General features: G+C 52.5%; 1 protein-coding gene across 2 annotated transcripts in view; it reads left to right on the top strand.

Moving 5' to 3' along the window:
- SDK1 (sidekick cell adhesion molecule 1) overlaps positions 1-15,913 on the top strand; it is a 919,871-nt gene that overhangs the window by 678,147 nt on the left and 225,811 nt on the right. For both annotated transcript variants that reach the window (XM_045993982.1, XM_045993983.1), the window contains exons 6-7: positions 7,793-7,904; positions 8,547-8,737. In XM_045993982.1, the coding sequence (XP_045849938.1) occupies positions 7,793-7,904; positions 8,547-8,737 (303 nt within the window). The remainder of the gene's footprint in view (positions 1-7,792; positions 7,905-8,546; positions 8,738-15,913) is intronic.

Raw genomic sequence — 15,913 nt, 5'->3', positions numbered from 1 at the left:
ACCTGCCCAAACTACACCGGCCAGCAACCTGGAGTCCTTCTGTGCACAAATCCAGCTACCGAAGCCCCTCTGCTCTCTCTCCTTCCTCCCCATGGTGTCCCACCGTCTCCTACTCAGCAGGGTCCCCTCGTTGGGGTCCTCCGGTGACTCCGTTCTTCCCTGGACAGAGTCCGTGGCGCACACAGAAGCACTTCCCCTCAGCTTCCAGAGGAACCGACACTTTCCCATACACGCTGGACGGGTTTCTACCTTCTTCGTTTTCTGCTCCTGAAATGCCTTTCCTTCCCTCTTCTGCCTGGTGAATGCCTGTCCATCTCTCAAGGACATGGCTCAGGCTTTCCCGATTCCCCTGGAAGAATGGACCTCGCTGTCACACACCCACCCTGTCCTGTGGTGTTCCTGCCTGTTCCTCTCCTAGCCACACACAGTCTGTTCGCATTCCCTCTGTCAGCGGGCCGTCTTCTGCTACTGACCCATGCCTCCTGGATGACGCTGACCTCGGGCATTAAAACTTGGACTCCCCAGCACCACCGTGGTGCCTAGCCACTGTGCACTTGAAATTCAAGGCAGTTTTATGTTGCTCTTGTCCGTAGAGGCTCTGCTGACAATAACCAACTCTGTTCTATGTGGACAAGACTTGGTTCTTCATTCAACGAGTCCCTGCAGAAAGGGCTGTTATGGCCAAAGCACATTGTTTCATACCAAGATGATTAATGCATACATCCTTTCTTATTCCAAAAGGTGGACAGACCTAGGGACACCTGGGGGGCTCAGTTGGTGAATGTCTCAGGGTCCTGAGACTGAGCCCCTTGTCGGGCTCCCTGCTCAGTGGGGAGCCTGCTTCTCCCTCTCCCTCTGCCTGCTGCTCCCTCTTTTCATGCTCTTTCTCTCTCTCTCTCTCTCTCTCTCTTGCTCAAATACATAAATAAAATCTTTTAAAAATATTTTTAAAGGTGGACAGACCCACGGGCACATGGTGATGTGGGGAGCTGAGAGCCACGTGCCGGAGGAGCGGGGGCACCCGCGCCTCTGGCTTGGGCGGGGCCACCGCTGTTCTGTCCAGAACGCCAGTGGCCTGAATCTTAAAAGCTTTTCTGTAACTGCTAATGTCATGTGCTCAACACAAGCAACATGTGTTATTATTATTGGCATTGAAGAAAGATTAAAAAAAATAAGACAAAAGCTGAGGAACACATTGCTCAACACTGGGAGCCTTCACTGTCTTTTATTCCCTTTTTTTTCCAACCCTGTTTTCTCCTTTGTTCCTCCAAATTCGGGGCTGATTCTTTTCGGAGCAGGAAGATTTTGAGGTTTCAAATAGTCCTGTAGATTCCATTACCTGCCAGCTTCCTGATGAGATGCTTTGTTTGCAAAACTGGAAACCCTGTAGCTGCAGACACACTAAGCACTGAGGAAGCAGAGCTGCCTCCTGATCTCAGAGCTGTCCTAGAACCGTCCTTCCTCCAACAGAGGCGCCTCTCCCGGGACACGTCTGCTTGTGTGTGAGAAGGACCCATGGCGTGCTCGTCTCGCACGTGTTTGCGTGGGAGCCGTGCCTGGGTTCTGTACCTCAGGGCCAGTGGGACTCAGCACCCTTTGGGTGGAGGGCAGAGTTCAGCCTCATTATTTTCTGGCGTGCCCCAGGAAAGAACGAGGCAGTGTGCGGGCAGCTGAGCCCATGACCTCAACCCTGCCCAAGCTGCCTGCTGCAAAGCTTTCCTGAGGCGTATTTGCCAGGAGCGCCCACCTGTGAATCAGGAAACTCGAGATAGTGGTGCTAATAGTGAAAACCAAAACATGGAATCTGCTGTCTCAGATGGCTTGGAAAATTCCACTCCTTTAGGGCACAGACTCTTTTTTGAAAGAAAGAAGTCTGTGTTTTTTTAATGAGATGATGATATCTGTGGAACAAGGGAGTGTGGGGGAAAGGTGTCTGCTCCGGGCTCTGAGTGCCGCTTTGAGTGTGAACTGTGACTTGGGGCTCCAGGCCTTTCAGGGCTCGGGGTGTTCATCTTCATGAGCCAGGACACCAGCCCCAAACGCCTTCAGGGCCCCGGTGGGGAGGACAGTGCTCTCTCTGTGTCGTGCCCATGTACACACACATATCTACAGACCCACATACAAGTTCCCTTGCTTGTAACGGCCCTGTGACGTGCTTATTGGTTTACAAACAAAACACATAAGGCTTGGAGAAGTTAGGTGACCTGTTCCCAAGCAATTAGGAGCTGTGGTGGCATTTCCAGGTTGATTGGATTCAAAACTGTTCTCTTTGTAACTGCGCCTTTCAGCTTTTGGACTTGTGGGAACCTCATCCTAGGATAGTTGGGGACAGGGAGAGAAGCTTACAATAGGGTAGGGGGCCAGGCCAGGGGAACCTGATGGAGTCTGTTTCCAGGGACTTGGCCAGCACCCCACATCCCCATGTCCACATGTCCAACAGAAGGGCTAGCGGCCAACAACAATCATATCATCACTGCTCGTGCTCAGGATGGGGCTGTCCTCGCAGCCAAATGCAAGGAAATAGCAGTGAGCAGGGTGGGCACGGTTATGGGGACCACAGCTGGTAGGACAGGAGGAGACCAGCGCAAGTTAGAGGGTGGTAGTGTCCGAGGTAGGCCTTAGGAGCGGTTCTGGGCTCCACCTGTGGTAGGGACCGAGTGGGGTCTCAACAGGCTCAGGACGCAGGCGCGCCGAGACCAATGCTGAATGTCGTTAGTGTCTGGTGTGCCGTGCTGGGGACAGCCCCAAGAGGCTGACATCCCCCTGCAGCTGTCAGGATGGGGCTTGCCCACGGGCCACAGTGCTTGGCTCCAGGTGGACACAGAGACCATGGTCAGGGAGAGGCTGTCTGCTTACCACCCCACAGCAGGGGGCTGCTTTCTTTCCTATCCTTTTCTTTTTAACTCTGAAGAAAGATTTTTATATTCCTGCCCATATCACTGACCATGAGTGTGACAGCTGAGCTGCACAGGGGGCATTTGTCAATGCCTAGAGACTTTTTTTTTTTTTACATTACATCCTCAGGTCTTACTTATCTTAGAAATAAAAGTTGGTCCGTTTTGACTACCTTTACCACACCATTGCCTCTGTTGGGTTTCTGTGTGCTCCGCTGTTAGGGTTTCCTTATTTAAGTGAGATCACATGGTGTTTGTCTTTCTCTGACTCCTCTCACTTAGCACAACGTCCTCATCCGTGTTATAGCAAATGGTGAGACTCCCTTCCTTCTCAAGGCTGAATTATATTCCATAAACGCACCACATTTTCTTTAGTTTTTTATCCATGGACGCGTACGTTGTTTCCATGTCTTGGCTGTTGTGGATGACGCTGCTGTGAACGTGGGGGTGCAGCCATCTCTTGGTGTCAGTGACTTCTTTTCCTTTGGGTTCATGCCCAGAAATCGGATTGCTGGATCATACGGTAGTTGTATTTTTAATCTTTAGCCTTCTGAGGAATGGGCAGCAGTGGTGTTGGAGGCAGGATGGAAGAGTGAACTTTGGGAGCAGAAAGACAGAAGACCAAGTGTGGGGGGTGGGGGTATTCCAGGGTCGCTGCTGAGCCGCGCGAGGAGTAGGCGTCCACCCCACAGCACACATCCCAATCCCTATTCCTGAATTGCTCCCCACAAGCCTGAACCTACCTGGTCTTTCCCTCTCAGAGTCAGCAGCTTCCCTCTCCACAGCTCCTCTTCCACAGACATCCCCCTAGCCAGCCGTCGGCAAACTCTGACTCCTCAGAAAGTGCCCCACGCCTCATTTCCACCCTCACCACCCAGGCTTGCGGTCACCTGCCTGACCTCCCATGTCCTCTCTTGACCTCCACGGTGGATTCCAGGGTTTGAGTCTTAAAACAGGCTCACATTATGTCATCCCCTGTCCCGTCCCAGAGTTCTCCCCAAGGCACAAGGCCCTCCCTGAGCCGGCCCCTCCCATCCCCGCCCCTTGCCCCACAGCTCCCCTTGCGCTGCGGCCCCCTGCAGCTCCTCCAGCACCCCGAGCCTGCCAGGCAGCGAGGGCTCTTCAGCACTGCGTCCCCCGCCAGGAATGCCCTGCGCCCAGGCCTCCCCAGGCTGGTTTTCCTCCTTGCTCCCTCTTACTCCTGCTGGGTTCCGGGCCAGAGTCTGTCTCCCTGTCTCCCAATGCTTTCTCTTCTCCTAAAACTGCACAACAGGGTGTCTGCCGCTTACCCTCCTTCTTCCGCAGCTCTGTGGCTCTAAGAGTTCAGGGAAACTTTGAACTTTTTTGTTGTTTGAGAGATTTGATGTTCTTTAGATGTACTTTTTAATTACATGCAACTTCAACAGCTTCCCCCTACTCAGCTCTCCAGTGATTAAGGGATTCGTGGTGGGGGAGATTGACGAGGATTAGGTGCAGTTTCTGGGCTCAGATGCTGTTTTCCCATAATGACTGAGCATCAGCCTTGGGGCCCGCCAAAGCCCCCTGCTGCCCATTTGTTGCTGACCTCTGCAGACAGCCTCTTTTGATTCAGCGTCTTCACCTCCAACCAGCCTGGGAATTGTTCAGGTGGAAAACGACGGTAAAGTCTCCATTAAGGAAATGCTTGGGGAAAGGAGCATTCTAGTTAATTTAATTTTTGGTTAACTGAGCACCACCAGAGTTTTTACCAGCAGTGGATGGCATTATGTGAAAGGAAGTTGACAAATTTTGGTGGAGACGATCCTTTATTTAAGCCCTTTCTGTGACATTCGAAGTCACGTGACTCTGGGCCTCAGTTTTCTCAGCTATAAAAGGGGGGCAGTAATAGGTCTCTTATTGTCTTGCCATTAGATTAAATGGGGGAAACATTTGCAAGTCATTTAGCAATAGGCTTGCTGGCTGCACAGGAGCTTGGTAAAGTGCCTTCTTTTCAGGAATAATTCTTAATACATTGGCATATAGCATTTAAAAAATCTTAGGTTAATATAGAGCATTGAAGGAGAGGGTACTATTCCTGGTGGAAGTATAGTGACTCATTATTGTGGAATACTTACAAAAAAATAACCAATCATTAAGGATTTTGAGTGCTTTTGTATCTCAGACACTGTGGAATAGCAGAAATAAAGAGGTCGTTTTATTCTTTTTGAAATGCCTAGGTATTCTTCTTTGCATCTCTCTTCTAAAAATTGAATGTGGGGAAAAAAACCTGGTAGATAAGTCAGCATGGCAGGTTCAGAATGGCAGATAAAGCACCTCTATTACCACCTCTCACTTAAAAAAGAAGTAAAAACCCTCTAAAAAGCAGTAAAGGAAGAAGAGACTGAGGAGCACAATGACAAAAAGAAAGTGACAGAAACGATTCACAGATGGGAGGTGAAACCGGTTTCTGGAGAACTGCTTTCAGATGGCGGAATGGGCCCCGTGGGGGCGACGGTAGTGGCCTGGGGACGCCTGGAGTGTGTTGGACCATGGCGGGGCTGATGGTGGGCTGGAGCTGGACACAGAGGGAAGACGTAATAATTTGTCTCTGGAACAATCTACTTCCTGCCTGGGTACTGTATGCAGAGTAGTCAGCAGCTAAATAGGGCAGACAGACAGACGGACACATAGGGAAGGTTCTCCTCCACCAAGGACAGATGGCCCAGGGGGACAGTCTCCGCACGCTGGGATCCAGGGTCTCTGCAGAATAATAGTCTCCCACGTGACCGAAATTCCCAGTTCACTAGCCTAGTGGTCACACGGGAGTCACCCATGTGCCCATGAAGATCCAATTGAAGTATCAGTGTTTCAGAAGAAAGGAGTGCTCAGCGTCCTGTGCTGTCGTGAGCATGGCCCCTGCAGTTGGAGATGTGCACTCTGGGTGCTTGGGTAAAATGGCACTGAAATATTGTGACAGCAGTTTCAGCAGCAGAAGCTCGGCTTTGATCTTGTTGTCGCGGCTCCCAGGAGTCAGGGTCACCTCACCCCTGGATCACAAATGCTCCCGTGAGGAATGATCACAGTTTAATCTGCACCTCTTACCCCTGCTTCTCCAAAAGTGTCCTGTGCCCTGAATCAAATCCAAGGAGTCACTGGACTTATCCAGCCGACCCCGCAGGCGAGGCACCTGGTACATGTCAGCAGGTGTGACAGTGAGTTACGGAAATACCGCCTGCTGCTCCATCTGTCAATGTGGCCCGAACCCTGGACAGGGTGGCGCTGCTCTGTCCCACTCGCCCTGCCCCCAAGGGGCTGTACCTTGGCACTTCCTGGTGTCATGTGTGCACGGTGTCCCAGGGTCAGGGTGCAGTCGAGGCCCACCAGCTGGGGGCCTGTCCTCTCCAGGCAGTGACAAGTGCTGAGCACGGGTTTCCTCTTCTGCCACCGTGGCTGAGCGGTGATTAATGCCAAATTAGCACCTTGCTCAGTGACCTTTTAGCATTCACTGCTGCTCTCCTTCACTTCGCATTAACTATTTGCAAATATTAGCTTCTTAGGTCATTTCTTCTCATCAGCAACTTTCACAGATGACAGGCAGGTTGTTAATCTGATTGGCAGTCAGGTTCTGTCCTTTGCCCCATCATGAAAGTCTCAGTGCTCAGGCATCTCCCCAGGAATCCGATAAGCAGCCCAGCAGCCTCAACAATATTCTGAGCAGAGAGCGTCCGCAGGAGGCACTCACAGAAGCCTTTCTGGGCTAGCTCTGGGGGCAGAGGGGCTGGGAAGGGCTTGACGCCTCCCCTGGGACTCGTGGAAACCGGTTTCCATCAACGTCATCAACATATAGGCTAAAACTTAATATGGTGGCTCTATGCACCTCAAGCTTTTTTAATTTTTTTTTTTTTTTTTTTTTGTGATTCACATGGACCTTTAAATCACATCCTGCTTAAGCAGTGCAGTAGAGGCAGAACACAGACAAGTCCAGTCCCCATTTTCCCTGCCCTGCCAGGTGGGCACGTGAGGGCCGCACTGCCACAGCTGTCCCGGGCGCTGGGATGGGGGCCCGGCTCTCTAGTGTCAGTACCAGATGAAGCATTTCGCATTTGCAGAATCTAAATTTATTTTTATTTCCAGTCTCTGCCTTCTACACCCCCTATCGAAATCCGCACTCTAAAAATGTTTGATCCATCTTCATTTCCCCTAAATAAACAGCAGTAAAGTGTACTGTGGGTAGTTTAATTTCGATATTACATGTATTTTAGAGGAAAGTGGCAAAGACGTGCCATACTTTTTTCTCCCTTGTCACCAGAAGTACAAGCTAAATTATTTATAGTTTGATACTCACAAAACAGAGGTGGATTCAGGATATTTACTTTTCAGAGAAGAAAAAGGGATTGAAAGTACATGGACAGAACAGAACACTTTGCTGACTGAATGTGTTTGCTCTGGGGAGCCACATTTGCGCCCGAGTGAGAACGCCAGCCCCATTCTAACTGTGCACGTGCCCAGCAGAGTGCCTGACACATGGAATATTTGTGGAACTGGGCTGACTTGAAAAGAGTGGGTGGACTAGGTAACTCAATAAGCAAAGTCTTAAGGCAATAAAAAAATAAAGTCAGCAAACATTTTGGAAAACGCTCAACACTTGAAAGCACTTATCCCCACGATACACAAGCGGCGGTATAAGGCACTGGGTCCCTTGACTCCCAGCCGGAATGTTCACTTACCCGCTATGGATTCCACCCCAGGATCCTGCCGTCTGATGAAGGCCAGTGACAATGACCACGCCCAAGGGCTCCCCTCCAGGGGTCGTGGTGGGGTCATGACATTCAGGTGTCCCATCAGAGTGGCTTGACAAGACTCCCCCATGTGTTATGTTCCGGTCTTGACATCTTCCATACTTAGGAGAGTCCCATGAAGTTTTGCTTTCTCTGCCACAGGAGAGGTTGGCACCCCCGAAACCATGGCGCCCGTCATTGTGATTCCCCCCGGCAACAGAAGTGTGGTGGCCGGGTCCAGTGAGACCACCTTGGAATGCATCGCCAATGCCAGGTATGCAGTGGGTCCCACCCTGGGGGTACGAATCATTGTATCTGATGAGATGGCCCTTCAGTGGACAGCCACATCACACGTGTGCTTGCTGTTCTAGCAGTCACGCTGGCCTTGTTTGTCCAGCTGGGCTACACGCACGACGCGCCTGGGAAAATAGGGCCCGACTTCCCAAGCCTGGGACCGCAGTGCTTGCACTGAACGTACCGCGGTGCTGGTGGAGGGCCTCCGTGGGTGCACAGGAAAGAAGCACCTTTCTCCTCGGCAGGGCTCAGTGTTCTCGGCATCATCAGTAGTCGCTCCAGAATTTGGTTCCCGTGATCATGCCTCCCATGTAGCCACGTCCCCTAGCAGTATTTGTTTTAAACATTCTTTTCCTGAGCAAATGGAATCATTAGCACTTACGGTCCATCGCTGCCGCAATTAGCTATCCTTGCTCAATAGCCCTTGAGCGGAATGTATTGTCGGTGCGCGCCGTGAGGGAGTCGGGCCACATCTGGATTGATTTTTAAATGTCCATTGTTCAACCCGCCGTGGTTCCTGGTAGAATTAGCTTTGTCAGGCTTGTGCTGAATGCCTGAAATTACGATCTTTGCCACCTACGTGATTCACCGTTGTTGTCAATCATGCCCTGCGCCCTCCCAGGCCTGTCGAAGAGCTGCACGTGACCTGGAAGAGGAACGGGGTGAGGGTCGCCGGGGGTCTCCACAGCCATGGGAGACGCCTCACCATCAGCAACCCGACGTCCGCCGACACCGGGATGTACGTCTGTGAGGCGACGCTGAGAGGACGCGCGTTTGACGCAGCCACAGCGCAAGCCTTTCTGGCTATCATAGGTAACGCGGGGCTCAGAGGTGCGCAGGGCTCAGAGGTGCGCGGCCCCTCCTGGAGCGGCCCTGAAACAGCAGCCTCTGGCCGGCTCCCTTTCTAACTCAGAGAAGGAGGGTGATGCGGAGGCTACCTTCCCAAGTCACCCTGCTCTTCTTTCTCCAAGAACATAAGCCGGCTGAACCCAAAGTGCTCATGTTCTGAGTACTTCTAAGAAATGTGATTCCGAATCCTTCTGACCACACAGCTCGAGAAGTGGTGTGGTGAGGTCCTCGTCACATATATCACCGTCTGGCGCTGGCCTCTCCAGCACGAAGCTTCTCTGTAGGCCTTACTGGGCATTTGTGGTCAGTTTTCAGAGATTATCCCAATATTGGTATGTTTCGACCCAGAAAAAAAGAAGCTTTGGGATATTATCTTCTGTTAATGAAAAGGGGAGAACAGAGCTGCTTCCTAGGACGTGCGCCAAGGGCCACTCCTGAGCCAAAGAGAGCAAGATAAAATTCGGCACCCGGGAGTCGCTCTGGACGCTGGGAAGTGTCAGTGTTCAGGGAGTGGGCGTTGTTCGGTGGCCAAGGAAATCCTCAGGGTATTTGTGGATTATGGTAAGATCACAGTACATTGTGAGGCCAGTGCCTTTGTTTCTCGAGTTTCTTCGGCTCCTGTAATACTTTTAGTCCCCTTAGTGGCTGTGGTCACTCTCACCGTGACCCATCCAGCAGGATAGTGGCTGCTACGGGTAAGAGGGGCCGTGGCGACCCCAGGGAGGAGAATCTCTGCCTCTCCTCTCCTTCCGGAAGAAGGGGATGAGAACGAGAAAGGTCAGGTCAGCAGAGCCCTGGGGAGTGCTGTGGCTCCTCCCGGGATGTGTGTCACAGCTTTCCACTTTGCCAACTAAAGTGTTCTCCGGTGAAATTAGCAAATGCTGAGTAAAAGTCAGTCTGCCTTGAGTGTGCCACACTCCTCTTGATCGTGAAGAAATGGCTCCGTGGCCTGGAAACAACCCAGCCAAATACATGCAAACCCCTCCGTCCCTCCAAATGGAGCGTAGACTTTTAAAGCATCAGGAAGGCAGACCTCAAGTCCCATGTCGCCACAGACTCCACATGAGGGGACCGAGCTGCTTGTCTTGCTGCCTCTCCTCGTGTGCTCCCGATGGAGGGAAACACCGAAGGCCTGTGCCCCACGATGACATCCTCCCACCCCCTGTGAGCATAGCATGTTATAGATGGAACCAAATTAACATTCGGCACGTGTCCATCTCCGGGAGACAGGACTGTGTTGTGTTAAAACATCTTAAGGTGATTTAAACAAGAGAAGAAATTTATCTTCCTGTGAACTGGAATGTTTGTTTCCATCCCTTTAGAAATATTTAAATCTATCCTATGAACTTTGGTTTCACACTGACAAGTGAATTCCAAAGCAGGCTGTGTGCCGCTCTGTGTTCAGGCTTTGAAAGGGACACAACTCTGCATCTTTAGGATGTTGATTTACATTCCCTTTTATTTATAAGAATTTGCTATGGCAGGGAGGATTCTGTGCAGGAGTTGTCCTGGGGAAGCCCTGAGCAGGGCCTCTGTGAATCCAGATCGGTTGGGAGATGGTGGCCCCAGGCACGGTGCGCTGGGAGGATGTTCCCAGGGGCGCCGTGGGGCCAGGCAGGGAGCTGTTCCCAGAGCAGGAAGGTGGAAACGCGCTGGCTTTCAGGGACTTCCATCACGGCTGACAAAATAAGACAAGACGGGGTAGTTGTTTCCTCTGCTTGTCAACTTTAATAGCGTATTACCTGATTTCTGAGGTTTATACAGGAATGCGGGCTGCGTCCCACCTGCTGCAAGTCCTGGTGGCCTTCCATGCGGCAGGGAGCACCAGCCTCCAGGGGGACTTATGCTCCATCCCGCTGCTGCTCCTCAGCTCATTCTCCTGCCCTGCCCTCCACATGCTGCCCGAGAGCCTCCCCATACCACGTGCTGAGGCCAATGCCGTGGCCTGCCCACACAGCCCCCTAGTCTCCATGCTTCAACTACTCGCACCACCGTTCCTCCCTCACGGCCTTCCTGGGCCACCAGAGCCGGCGCCCGCCATGCGGCAGGCTGGAAGTGCGGGTCTGATGAACAGTGGACAGACAGCTGAGATCCCTCCCTGCTGCGATGGGGGTGTGATCTGGAGGTCCTGGCTTCCAGTGCTCCCAGTAGATGAGCTCACTTGTTCATGTGCTCCTTGCAGCTGACCTGCCTCTTCTGGTGGTGTTTCCATCACCTCCTCGATACACCATGGGCCGCTGGGCTGGGCTGTGGGGACAGACCTGGGCTTAGACCCTCTAGGCACCACTCACGGGCTCAAGCAAGTCCCTTTGCCTCTGCTGGCCTCAGTTTCCACACATATAAACTGCAGACAAGGTAGGAAACCATCAGGGTTCATACCGTGAGCAGTCAAGGTAGTGCTGGTTACAGAGGCAGGGGGATGGCAGCTTGATGAGGTGTGGGCAGAGGGCTGTTATCCCACCTGTGGCACTGTTGCAGCTGTTTACCAATGGTCACATGACACACACTTTTCACCTTTGCTGTCCCTGAAGTCAGGGTGTGTCTCAGGATCCCTGGAAGCATTTTTTCTTTCCTGAGGGTAAATATAGCTGCAAAGTCTCAGATTCAGTAAGACAGCGTGTACATCTTCCTTTCTAGACTGACAGACCGACACTGTCTCCTGTCACTGCTGTTCACATGCTTACCCTGCGTCCGTGAGTGTCTGTGACCCTGCCCTCAGACACGCATCAGTGTGAGTGGCTGCTGTCCAGAGCCGTCTCTGTGCCTCTGAGGCTGGTCTGGTGTTTGCAGACACGGATCATTCAGGAATACCAAAATCGTATCATTAGAATCCCAGATTACTTGTACCATCAGCAGGCTGATACATGCCACAATCAAGGAGTTTACAACTGTGCTGGAAGGTTCTCTAGAGCTGAGACCAAGCCACTCTTCACTGAATCCTAACAGAAAATGCCTCCTCCCTCCTGCTTTCCTTCCTTTCCTCCTCTTAACGTTTCTTGAGTCTGCATCTCGGACACCGCTCTGGGCATTGGTGACAATGTGGTGAAGAAGGAGCTGTGGGCCCCGGCACCCAGGAGTCTGGTGTGGAAGGCAGGCCTGCACGAGGCAGGAATGACTCAGCACAGCAATCACGCACAGCGGGAAGGGGCGCCTGAGCTCACGCAGCAGGTGCGGGGGCAGAGGCCCTCTTGGCGTAAGGCCAGGTCAGAACCCTGCAGCGGGCCTTGCAACCCACCCGCCCTGGTTTAGAATAAACTCAAGATGTCTTCTTTCTGGCTCTACATACGGCCTACGTTAGAAGCACCCCCATTAATCATCCGTGCCCTGTGACAGCTGGAACTTACCTGTACAGCTGAACATTACCGAGTGAAGTTCAGAAAATAGAGCTGTTACAGAACTGTTCCTAAAACAAGAGAGAAACTTGTATGAAGCAAAGCCCAGTGGCACTTGGGTCATTTGCTCTGAATGCCGGATGGGCAGGCCGGCTGTAATACCCTGGGATGGAGTGGGGTTCAGCTGGCAGGGAGCCACGAGTGTGTTCTTCATGTACTGTCTGTCCTTCCCAGCTCCCTGGCCATCTCTGCCCTCCTTGCTGCTCTGCCAACCATTTGTGGAGCACATGGTGTGTGCAGGACCCTGCCAAAGGGCCAGTGTGGGCAGAAGACGAAGGAGGGTTTGCAGAGCTGTGATGGGACACACCTGCTCCCCGGAAGGACTTCAAGGTTGTAGGTCTTCAGTGATCTCCTGTATCTTTCCTTCCAGCGGATGGTTTTTAAGTGTTTCCTTGTAAGCTGTGCCAGGCACTACCAGCGCAGAGACGAGGAGGACACAGTTCTTCTCCGAAGAGGGTCCCAGGTGGAGGGGGCACCCTGCCTGAGGAGGTTGGGGGAACTCTCCAGAAGACTGGCACTAGGGCTGATCTTGAAGACTGACTTAGGAGACAAGCATCTCTTGTGTGGGAGCCAGAATATGGGGACTGCTCGGGCCACACTGTCCCAGAGAACAGGCTCAGCCACTTCCTCTCCTGGTGGTCTCATGGGGCCGTCATCAAGCCTTCGATGGGTCTGGGCTCTTTTCTGGGGGTTCTTGGGGAGAAGCCACTTCCTGGCTCACTCGGGGTGGGGAGAAGCCGATGCACAGGATTGTAAGACTGAGGTCCTCACCTCCTTTCTGCTGTTGGTTGGGGTCCCAGAGGACCCCCTGCTCCTCCTGGCTTAGCCACCTTCTTCTCCACCTTCTTCTCCAACAAGCCAGGACTTCTCGTGCTGTAGGACTCTGAACTCCCTTCTTCATCTCCCCTTCCAGCAGCAGGGAGGCCACTGCTTTAGGGGGCTCCGGTGACAGGACTAGGCCCACCCAGCTGATCCAAGTTCAGCTCTTCGTTTCAAGATTGACAGCCTTAACCACACCGGCAGAGGCCACCTTGCCATGTAGCATGACGTGTTCACAGGTCCTAGTGACTAGGGGGTGGACACCTTGGGGCCATTCTTCCCACCACAGTGGACAGAAACACCATGTGTGGATGATGGTGGCAAGTCAAGGACATTTCCTGGCATGAGATGGTCATTCTGGAGCAGAAGGAAAGACAGAACAGGGAACATCCTTGGGTCTCATGGTAAGCCGTACTCACAACAGGCCCTGCCACTCAGCTGTGGGGGCTTTGGGAGGAGAGCAGGAGGAATGCACGGGCCATCCGCCGTAACTGCCTCCATGAGGCCAGGGTGAGCGCTGTATGGCCCTGGCATTTTGGAAGGTGGGGAATTCAATAGAGGCCTTGCCCTTAGGCTGCCTGGGAGGCATCCCACCTCCTGTTCTGAGACAGGGCCAGTGGAGGATGATCAGCGTGGCTGGCTGTTTCTGAACAGGGATGGGAACGTTTTCCTGATGTCTTCATATTGTTTCAAGAGAGAGAAAGTGTTTGCTGCAATCGCTAGCTTTGCTTACCGGCTGTCCTTGTGATACATTTTAGAAGTCTGATGTGCACCAGTGTTGGCAGTGAGCCCTTTCTAGAAGCGGTGGCTGCCAATTAGCTGAGATACACACGTGCCCCTTAGAGGTTAAGTGGTTGCGGGAGTCCATACTAGTTCACGACAAGCTCCCAGTTCAGCCCACAGTCCTCCTATTGTGGACATGCCTCGTGTGCTCCCACTTTTTTTTTTTTTTTAAGATTTTATTTATTTATTTAACAGACAGAGATTTCAAGTAGGCAGAGAGGCAGGCAGAGAGAGAGGGGGAAGCAGGTTCCCTGCTGAACAGAGAGGCCGATGCGGGGCTCCATCCCAGGACCCTGGGATCATGACCTGAGCTGAAGGCAGAGGCTTTAACCCACTGAGCCACCCAGGCGCCCGTGTGCTCCCACTTTTGTCCTTTGAGCTGACTATGTGTAAAAGTAGCTGGGGATCAAGAGAAGAGGTTTCTTCTGAGCACCTGTTGAATTATGTCAGTAGGAAAGGTCAGCCCTGAGCGAAATCGTCACACATATGGTGGGGAAAGAAATACAATTACCGTCAGAAGCTCCAGGGGCCTTTCCGGGTCTTGGCAGCTGCGCTCTGCTTTGTTCAGCCTCCTGGAAAAGTTTTGGGAACAAGGCCGGAGTATCAGTAAATGAACAAACCTGCTTGGCCCAGGCCATTCCTGGCCTTCCTAGTTGTCAGCCATGCAAGCCTCCCTGGTTATTGGCTCCAGGGGAGAGAGAGAGCCCTTGGCATGCATCGGCAGGACACCCTTCCAGACTGCACCCGGTGAGCCTGGTGACTCTGCAGGCAGGCTGCCGAGTGCATGGGGTGGGTGAATTAGTGCCAGGTTCCCAAAGTAACTATCTGCAGGGGGGTAGGTGGGGATGGCAGTGTTCACAGGCCAGTGGCCTTGACCAGGCCTCTGATGCACCCCAGCCCTGGAGCCGTGCTGCTGCTCAGCTCGAGCCAGCTTTGGGCCACATGTGATGAGCACCCCCGTCTCTGGCCCCACGCTAGGTCCTCCCCTGGCCTTGGCAGGGGAAGCTGGGTGGCATCGCAGAAGGAGCAGAAGCAGCACCAGACACTGGCCATTGCACTCAGTGCCTCGAGATGGCCATCTGGTCCTGTAGATGTTGACCATTTCTATATGCATGTGTCTTTTATCAAAGTGTGCTTCCTCTGGGATGAATCCCATGGGACTTGGGCAAAGCGAAAAATGCCAGTTCTGAAGGTTACGCCTGGTATGATTCTATTCCTGTATCATTCAGGAATTGTGACAGAATTACAGGTGGAGAGCAGATGAATGGCTGCCAGAGGTGAAGGAAAGGATGTTGGGGTGGCCAGGGTCCTGCAAGGGCAGCATGTGGGACCCTTGGGGACAGGCCCATTCTGCCTCTAGACTGTGGGTCCACATGCCCTCACTGATTATGTCGCCTAGGGCTAAGCCCGCACACGTGCTTGCGTGCACACACAAGCATTCGAGGCAGACGGCGGAGGTGAGAGTAGGGCAGGTCCGTATCTCGGGTGTGACTGCAGTTGTGCAAGGTGTCACCGCTGGGGGAAACTGAAGGACGCCTGGGATCTCTATTATTTCTTACAACTGCGTGGGACTCTCTAATTATCTCAAAATAAAATGTTTAATTTTAAAAAGGAGAACCATAATTATGGACAAATGTTGACTCTGTCACTGGGTCTTCTTTTTTTTTCCTTTTCGCTTATGTCCCTTTCATCAGACCGTGGAGGTAGATATCGACGTTCACATTCACTGATGAATATGGGGCATGACCCACACATGAGGGCCACGGCAGGACGCAGCTCCGGGATGGTCGGAATATAAATTTCGCTGCTGTCATGATTATTGATGAAGGGAATGCGGCTGAATGTGAACATGTGGGTGTGCAGTGAAGACGAGCTTGAAAAGAGACCGTGAATCTTTGCGGTTTGTCTTTCCAAAGGCTGGTCTACACACACCCAGAACCTAGTCAAGGGCTCCATGTCCACCTGGCGAGGGGGCAGCCCCTTCCTTAGGCAGATGGCATGTGCCCAAGTGACCCGGCTCATCGCAGAGGGTTCATCCCAGACTCCTATCCCCGCGGAGAAACCTTTAGGCTTTTCTTAAGTGTTCCTGTCTCCTTTCCCTCTTGTGGGTCCCACCCTGTCTTAAAGACCCAGGCAGTGCAGGAGG

This window comes from Meles meles, chromosome 21 (genome assembly GCF_922984935.1).
Source record: "Meles meles chromosome 21, mMelMel3.1 paternal haplotype, whole genome shotgun sequence".
In the NCBI taxonomy this organism is placed as follows: domain Eukaryota; kingdom Metazoa; phylum Chordata; class Mammalia; order Carnivora; family Mustelidae; genus Meles; species Meles meles.
Note: the sequence above shows the minus strand (reverse complement) of the source record. Positions and strands in the feature narration are given on the sequence as shown.